Here is a 9,537-nt window from a genome sequence, read left to right as displayed (position 1 = left end):
TCCACATTTCTCAAAAGTTATCTCAACAAATGTTATGTGAATTGAATGTTTATTTATTTGTGATGTTCATGGACATGCTTCTGAATAAAAGAGGGCAGAAAATATTTTTGTCCACTTCAGGCTTCTTTATTTGGCAATTAATTAGTAAATATTTTATGATTTCATATTGCTGTCATATTCACAACATGCTGCTTGCTCAGTACGAGTTGAAATTTCAAAGCTAATAATAAAGAACTGTTATGAAAATTTTGGCACATTTTAATGTGGTGACCGTTCCTGCCAATGGAACTGAGGTGAGGCCTAAAATTCCTACCGGCACCTTTGCTTATATCACAGTGACTAGCCAAGTCCTTAAGTCCATACATCAGCACTTGCCTACAGACATGCTGTATGTGTATAAATATATCTTCTGTATATCTGCTGATACGCAGTGCGTGTGGGTGTGATCAGAATAGAACTTGCTAATGGGCTACTTTAAATAAGGTCGCCAGGAAGTCTCGGTAAAATAAACTTTCTTCCTGTTTAAGCAAAATCTTAGCATAATAGACATGGCCAAGTACGGTCAGCATCCTTATTGGAATGTCATTTAGAAAGGCCCAGGACTTACAGCCTCCCACTCACCCACACATACTCTCATGTGCTCAGCAGTGGCAGCTGTGGAGTGATGCATTAACTCAATTCAAGTTCTTTACCTTGTGATTATGTGCCTATAGAGCTCTACATCACTTACATATTCAAAGAGAAAGAACTTTCAGTCTCTTCAGACAAGTTACATATTACTGTAATTACAAGGAGGCCGGCTCCCACACTTGGAAACGTCATATGGATATTCCAGGCAGGCTGATGAATTATAGTCACTTGCAGGTCCTTTTTGAAGTGTACAGAAAGCCTGTGGATAGCTGACCCTGTAACTGTTGTTTTTGTTGACTCTAATTATGTTAGGAGGCTGATGTGAGAGCTCCAGCTGGACACCTACACCAGCGCTAAAGTGCTAATGCGCTAATGCTGTGGGTTACCTATGGCTTTAGTCAGAGAACAAGCGTGATCTGATTATGTCTGCCGCTTGAAATGCCGCTTGAGGTCTGGAACTGTAATCACGCGGCACATTGCTTCGATTATAATTGGATTTCGTCCTTGTGTGGGTGTTTAGCCTTCATATAGCATGAGTTCACATGAAACCCAAAGCACTCTCGCCTGCTCTCTGGTAGTGATGCCCAAGGACTGCTCATGTTCCATATTCTGGTCTTTATTCTGCACTGCAATTATCTGCGTTTAGACTTTGGATGTGGAGGCACTGAGTGTGGTTTTTCAGTTTACCTATGCTGCATGCGTAGCATGTGCAGCCTAATAATAAGAAAAAGCAGGGGTAATTTTGCCTCTTTCCATCACTTTCTCATAGCGTTTCAGTCTCAGTGGATGCAGCTCCTGTTGCCGGGAGCGATGATGGAGAAACTGCGTGGAGGAGTAGAGGGGGGGTGGCAGTCATACAGGTCTGTCAAACGACCTGAAACTAACGCTTTCCTCTCACCTCTCAAACCCACTGGGAACTGCTACTCTTCATCTTTCCCTGTAGCCTCTCTCTCTCTCTCTCTCTCTCTCTCTCTCAACCAGTAGGTCTTACTGTTTTTCCCAAAGAAACCTCACATTCAAGAGAGATTTAACTGGGAAGAGACATTCAAAATTAATCCTGTATATCTTATACTTTTCTCTTTTGTTGGAGCATGACTGCATTCATTTGTCCGGCTGCTTCTACATCATTCACTGCAAAAACTGAAACCTTAACAAGCAAGACAATCTTAAAATGAACAATCAGATCTCACTGTTTAAAGATTAACTGACTACAACAGATTTGTATGTATAAGAATATAAGTAAATACCACCAACTTACAAGACTGAACTTTGAAGGTGTATAAAAATAATTCTGCAGATTTCCTTAAAAAACAAAGCAAGTCTTCCAAAATGAATCGAAGCTGTAATAAAGGCAAAAGGTGGACACATTGAATACAGAAATACTTTAGTTGTTGTTGTGTAATTTTCTGTTAAATATATGCTTCTTGTGTCTTTGCTTGATGCTGAAAAAACCAAGTCTCTGACTTGTTCACAATACTGTACCTTTAACCATGAATAAAATAAGTTTTTAATGTCTGACCATTAAAACCTGTGTGTATTGTCTGTATAATGCTATAGGCTATCTAACAATTGTTATCTTCCATGGGAGCTTGCAACTTAGGGTGCCAAAGCCATGCAATGAGTATAACTTTCTGTCTAAGCCACTCGTTCCATCCATTCTATCTAGAGCTGAATAATAAATTGTTCGTTAAACTTTATCGCAATATTGCTTTTTTCAATACTGATATTGCAGCAGGTACATTTCTATGCAAGAAAAAGGCAGATGTTCAGTCTCAGATGTTGCATTCCAGTCCATGCCACACCAAGTTCTTCAGTCTTTTATCATTTTTCATTGGCTTATAAGAATGGCAAATTCAAATTAATTCCAATACGGTGTTTTGCCCATATTGTGCAGACCCAGCTCCATGCTCGACTTTTCAGACTATTTCAGTCCTTAAAGCCGCTGTCCCCATCTGCAGCATCACCCTCCTATTCATCCTACAAGGACCCACCGTATTCACCAAAGTGAAAAGCTGGCTGATTTTGGCACGGCACACTGTGTTCGCTAGCTCATCTCTGAGCTAATGGACTATCTGAGTGGGGGAGGTGGGGGAAACAGTGCAGATTGATTGGAAGTAGGCAGTAAATTATGAATTCACCGCTTTCATTTTGGGAGGGACATTGGGGGGTGTTGGGGGGGCTTTTATTGGAATTCTATTTTGGAGGTAATTGGGGATAAACAAAGTGCAAACAATGATAAATGCACGTCGCACTGTTTATTAGATTAGTCGACATAGCCGTGTATTTTCTCTCCCCGCTCTATTCGATTAGGGAGAAGAGAGGAGTGTGTGTGTGTGCCTCATACTGGGGAAGCAAGATGCTTCATTGCACTGATGAAAAGAAGTAATTACACTCCAAAGGTTAATTGCTAAATTGGACTGCAGTGAACTTCACTACATGAGGCTCTTGCTGGAGCAAGAGGAAAAAAGATGTCAAGAGTTGTGGGGGCCAATACAGAAGCTTGAAAATTGAAATTGAAAGGCTCTATGTAATGTTAGTGCCATGGTTTCTCCACCTTAATGAAAAATTCTCTGCCCCCTTTTGGATGTATATGTATATGGATGTATATGGCAAAAACTGATTTTGTTTTTTGTGACATCACAAAAATTATTTTTTTAAATGGGTTTTCCATGTTGTTGCTATTGAGACAAAACTTGGTAACTTTATAGGAGAAGGAAAATATTCCATATAAATGTTATGATGAAAGATAACGTAAAATGACTTTTTCCCAAGTAATTTTGGACCATTTTCATTTATCATGAACATCTTACAGAGTGTAGAGGTATTTTCTATTTTCTATTTCTAAGAAGTTATTCTTCCAACAGCAAAAATAAATGGATTGTATGAATGGGATGTTTGAAAAAACATGATGACAAACTATATCAAACTTTTTCAATTAAAAAAGTCAAGGAAAATTACATGTTCCATGGTTTTCCACATTACATTTTCCACATAGCCTTTAAGTAAGGGAGAAAAGAGTGTTGCTTATATTACTTGTTTTGATGAAGTAAATTAGTTATAGTATATTTGGCCTTGTTTGGCCTGGTTTACTATTATGTGTAAAACCTCAGTTAAAACCACTGCTTGAAAATATAATCATGTGCTTTCAATGTGTTTCTCGTTGGTAGCTGGATGTTGCATCTTACAACCTAAATCCTGTCCAATCCAGCTGCGAAATGGCCACCAAAAACAGGGTCTTAGAAGACCTGCTACACGTAAACATCCACGAAGAGAGGTCTACTAAGCCCAAACATCTTAAATGGCAAAGGTCAGGACGAGGTTATCGAAAACATTTTCCAGCGGATTCCAGACTCCTTTCACGCTCTCAAGCTCCATCATTGTGGGTGTCTTGAGCTTTAGTGGTTAATCTGGCCTCTTTGGGTTTGTGTATGTGTGTGTAAAGAGACTGCTGTAATCCCCGCGTGTAATCTGAGAGGTACAAATGGGCAGGAAGGAGTAGGTGAGGATGAAGACTGCCCATGGACGGCTCAGCTCAGACTGAGAGCCTGAAGGACAGATAAGACAGAGCTGAGCCTCCACACTCTCTATACATAACACTCCAACCAACTGCACATCTGTGTTTGGTTCAATTGTATTTCTTTACTGATGTTTTAATTATTGATTATTAACAAAAAAGATTGAACCTTTTCTAAAACTGAATCTAGGGCAGCATATTTTTCAGATCACAGTGAGAGAGTGAGAGCAAGGGAAAGAAACTGGCAGGGGTCTTGAATCCCCAACCCAAATAAATTCTGTTACATTTGTCCTCAACAAAACATATCCTCACATCAAAACATGGATCATCCGATTGTTACTGTCCGTTAATCTGGACACAACTATCATGACTATCACGCTCTCCGCATGTCTTTCCTTGCAAGTGTTCTTAAATTGTCCAATGGGAAACAGTTAAGTAAACCTGTTCTGCATGCTGTGATGGCTTTTCTGCAGTAGAATGTAATCACTGGATCGAAAAACTGTGAACTTCACAGCATCACATTTTAAACATTATTCAGTTTTCTTTAGCCTGACTGAGAAGGAATTCAATTTGCATGGGGTCTTGGAGTAATTTTCTCTTTTACAGGTGTTATTCTGTGATTTTATTTCTGTCCCTGCCATGCCTGTGTTTTTCTCCTGCTGAAAAAAATTACAGGCCAAATTACCTACAATTTTTCACCAGAGTAAGCAGTGCTCTGACAATTCTAGTCCCATTCGGATATACATCTCCTTGATTTTCCAAGCAAATATCGCCTCGCTTCAGGAAAAATGGTTTTTGACCAATGCTTCTCACCAAAGTTAGGTTCCTAGGTTAGGTTCCACACAGATCCATTTAAAACATCTCGCGAATCACAAAATGATGGATGGACTAGAAGAGTCTTTCAACCATTTACCTGGTAGAACTCTGTATTCTTCCTCTCTACACTGGGAAAGCTTTAGCAGCTGAAGAATGAAAATAAAGTCAACCGGGAAAGGCTTATGAATAGGGATGACTGTAATGGTAACTACACTTGCAAAGCATTACTTTTTATCTAGATTATCATCAAATTTTAGTTTTTTGTGATCATATGTCCATGAATGACACAAATATCTGTGTTCGCAGAAAATACAAGCCATTAGAAACTCTTTCACTGTCACTGAGAATCTGTCTCCAAGGTCAACTAATCCAATCTGAATAGGGTTTTGTAGCATTTAGAATCTACCGCTTCCTTTCCTTTAGATACCTTTTGATGTAGCCCTTTTCTGAAAATTGGCTGCTCCAATACATCATACAAACGCTGCAGTTGGTTTTGTGTTTTATTTTCCATGTCAGCCATTTACTGTCCATGTAGGCAGTTCTTCGCCATATTACATGACAAAGCACACCAGACTCTCTGAAAACAAACTGAAGCCTGGCTTGTTAGACTGTAATGCAACAAAATATAGACCAAATCTCGAGGCAGACAACTTTACAAGAAAAACACTTCCTACAGCACAATCTATATCGATTAATGACTAGATATCCCTAGAAATGATTAAATATTGAATATTATGTAACAATATTGAAAATATTTTCTATTGCTTATGAAATCAACACTAAATAGCTTAACGACTAAATTAACAACAATTTAATATGAGAAATGATTCCAAACTTAAAGTAAAGAATATATAGAGATTATAATCCACATTCGATTACACAACCCACCCATCTGTGAGAAAACCAAGCTGTATCATTGTCTGAGCAGCAGAATGATGAGTGCCCTGTGCTGAACCCCATCAGTGATTATTCCTCCATGTCAAGGCTTCACTCTGGTACATACATGTAAGGCCTCTCTTTACCTGTGGAGAGCTCTCCATGGCAGACACTGGAGTTCTGTCTGAATGGGAGCTCTTGACAACATTCACCTGTGATGCCGTGCTTTAAACCTCTCCAGTCCCCTGCTACTTCACCAGAATGAGGGTCCAGTGGGTCCACAGTTCTCAAGTGCGTGTCTGAGTCTGAGGCAAGGAAGTATTGAAAGCCTGGGGGCTGTTCTTATAATGATAATTCACAGGCAGACTATGTGAATTTTGCTGAGCTGAGTAGCCTGTTTTGAGAATCTATAGAAAGGGTATTGTGCAGTTCAGCATGAAATTATTAATGTAGCTTCTATTTTATTGATTTCTGTGACTGAAATGAACAGTCGCTGTAAAAACTCTTCCATAAATGACTGAGCTTTTATGAGCTCCATTCAAAGTTTTAGATCAATCCACTAATGCGGGCCTTACACCAAACGACTTTTTAAGTGATTTCACTGTTGCAGACAAATATCCATGTCAGAATAAAATCATGAGAGTCTTGTTAGAGTCACGTCACGCTTGTGTCATCTTGATCGTTTGGTGAAAGGTGGTCAAGATGGTGGTCTTAAGTCAGTCTTTTTCTCGTCTTGAAGCTGCGACAAAATCAACCGTGTTTAATATTATTGTAAGTTTTAAAGTCTTGGCTCATGCAAATAGTGACGTGCCAGGGCACACGTGAGCGCTTGCGAGTAAGTGCAGGTGTGTGGCGTGATAGAAAGATAGAGAGAGAAAGAAAGAAAGAGAGAGAGAAAAAGAGAAAGAGAGAGAGATAGAGGGAGAAGGCAGGCATGAGTGCCTGAAATCTCTGTAAAAATAGCAAATCTGCTACAATACAATATTACAATATTTGTCTATATTAATATCTACAGTAATCATATTAAATTAAAATATAAACTGTCAATATTAGAGCGGGTGTCAGAACTTTAGTCTTTCAAAAGTCTTTTCAAAGTCTTCTAGTGTATGGTCAGAATAAGCGAGATATTGCAAGATTTCTGATGCTGCTTTATAGTTGCTACACAAGCTGCCACTTGCAGCTGTCACTCACCCTGACAAGCATTTGGGGGAAGGGCCCTCTGGAGTTTTCAGGCACATTGATTGGTGGAATGACCCAGTCTCTTTTCTGTCGACGTAGCCCATTGGTGGAGGAGCCTCGCTGGTGTCGCCGTGGAAATGTGATGACTCTAGGATTGGGGTAGTGGTTGTGGTGGGATCTCAGATGGAAAGAAGCCTCGCCGCCAATCTGTGAAAACACAAATAGGGGTGTAACTATACATCTAAATGCAAAAATATAAGTTTATGTAAATTATGTCATTTGAGCTTGGATGGATGCAAAGCATAAGCCCCTCTGCTCACTCCGATTGCTGATCACTGAGTGGTTTCCATAAAAGATGGGAAGAAGAGATTGAATGGTGTATCAGCAATACAGTTCTGAGCATTTCAATACTTAAATATAATATATATATATTGTGCCTTAATGCACAATGAATACCTTATTTGGAGTTAATGGTGGGCAACATATCTATGGTATCCCAAATTGGGATGTTTACCAGTACTGAAATATAGCAAAAAAAATTCCAATTAAACGCTCATCAGTTTTTGAAGACATTCTTTTAGCATAACGTAGCAGTACTTTATTAATGCAAAACCACTTTGATATTAAATTTGATCAATAATGTCTCCTTGAATCTCAGGAGTACAACCATGTGCATCTGTGGATAAGAATCCTCAAACACACAAGTGGCAAGAGCTGCCCTTACATGAGGAAGAAAAACAGGAGGGTCCGTTTTCACTGTTGCTAAGCAATAAACCAGCCAATCAGACATAACCTTCAGGGTTAAATGCTCTTTGTGACATGTGCTTAATGTTCTCCTCCCAGTGTGTTAAGGCAACTGTAGACAATGCCTGTAGTTCAAAAGATGCATTTACATGCTTCAGATGTACTAGAAGAAAGCATCTGTGAGTTTTGCGGATGGGTGATATTGTTGCACAAGGGATGTACTACACTGGGAACTGACTGACCAAATTGGCAGGAAAATCAAGACAACTGCAACCCATCAAAAGGAGAAAACTGATATCACTAATACAAACAAGGGTGTCGGCACCGCTCTAAAACATCAGATGAAACGTGAGACCCAGAACAAACACCTATTTTTTCTACTATAACCATCACATGGTCATTCTTGTCATCTGTAACTGCCCTTGTCAGGATCGAGACTACAAAACAATCTATGCTCGGTATGAGAACACCTGTGTCCAAGAGAAGGATTATTAAGGCAGCCATGGGGTTCCCACTCAAAGGGCCAATCAGCGTGACAAATCGCAGCAGAGCTCTTGCTAGCCAGCTGATATGACAGAGCAATTCAACAGTGACGCATGCTATGGCATTTTCCCCAAGTGCATGGCCATGTACCAAACAGAAGAAGACTGATAAAATGCCACCTCAATAACAGTGACAGGAAAACAGTACAGCCGGTGGTGACCCTGACGTGATCCAAAGGCCAAGGAGAGGGCTGAGACGACCAGTTGAACAGGCTGATGCTTCACTGTCTTGTTTCAGACACCATAACTTTCAAAAAGGTACCTTTACAGGAAAAGGGCAAAAATATTCTTAACTTTTGATTGAAGTTAATGGAGAAATAATTTTTTCAAGTACCATTTCTAATGCTGTTAGAAATGCAACTTAAAGGGCAGTTGGTGATTTCAAAAATATGTCAAAATATGACAAACAACAACAATAAAATGAAGATACAAGGTTTAGTCCCATCCGCTATGATATGGCCAAGTACAGCAGTGAGTTTTGGGGTTCTTTGTGGGGTTCAGTGTTCAGCAGGGTTGTGTTCAGCAGTGTTAAATAATTATAATCATCACTATAATAACAAAACCTCATACTGCATCGTATCAAAACCCCATGTTGTAACACTATTCTATCTTCCAAATAGTAACCTTATAGGAGAAAAAAAATGTTGAATTAACTTTAACATGCATTAAACAGGTACTGGCCAATCTGAACATTTTGTGACTGATACTTTTACTGATTTTTTGGGGCTAAACATGAAAAGAGGTGAAAAGCCTATGCTTTTACACTGGTGGTGATCAGAGTTCAGGGTTCCTACAGCTTAAACCATATAACAATTTTATTTACTATCCAAGACCAACACTGAACCTACATGTGTCTTCTGGAAAACGAACTGAGTGTTAAAAAGTACATTTTAGAGGAATTAAATTCTTGAGACATCTGGTTCCTCTCACCACCACCTTGAACAATCCGATTGAGCAGGTTTCTCTAGAACAGAATGTTTCACATCAAATTACAAACTCTAAATGAGTTTGTTTACATCTTAGCCATTGAATTATGAGACGTTTTGAAAAACCTGTGAAATTCCCTTGTAAACATTGCTTTACTGACAGATATGAATAACAATTTTTCCAATTAATTTTCTCAGTTGAAACAGTATCAAAACATTAAATAACACAAATGTTGTAACAGTGGTGGCAATGAGCTTCTCTGTTTGTACCAACTGTTTGCCAGATGTTATTGCTGACAACAATAAAACC

The 9,537-nt window shown here is 39.1% G+C and overlaps 1 protein-coding gene across 2 annotated transcripts in view; it reads right to left on the bottom strand.

Moving 5' to 3' along the window:
- cdh4 (cadherin 4, type 1, R-cadherin (retinal)) overlaps positions 1-9,537 on the bottom strand; it is a 324,747-nt gene that overhangs the window by 103,941 nt on the left and 211,269 nt on the right. For both annotated transcript variants that reach the window (XM_017712252.2, XM_037532428.1), the window contains one exon: positions 7,028-7,222. In XM_017712252.2, the coding sequence (XP_017567741.1) occupies positions 7,028-7,222 (195 nt within the window). The remainder of the gene's footprint in view (positions 1-7,027; positions 7,223-9,537) is intronic.

The sequence above is a fragment of the Pygocentrus nattereri genome, chromosome 21 (genome assembly GCF_015220715.1).
Source record: "Pygocentrus nattereri isolate fPygNat1 chromosome 21, fPygNat1.pri, whole genome shotgun sequence".
Taxonomy (NCBI): domain Eukaryota; kingdom Metazoa; phylum Chordata; class Actinopteri; order Characiformes; family Serrasalmidae; genus Pygocentrus; species Pygocentrus nattereri.
This window is presented reverse-complemented; position numbering and strand designations above follow the sequence as displayed.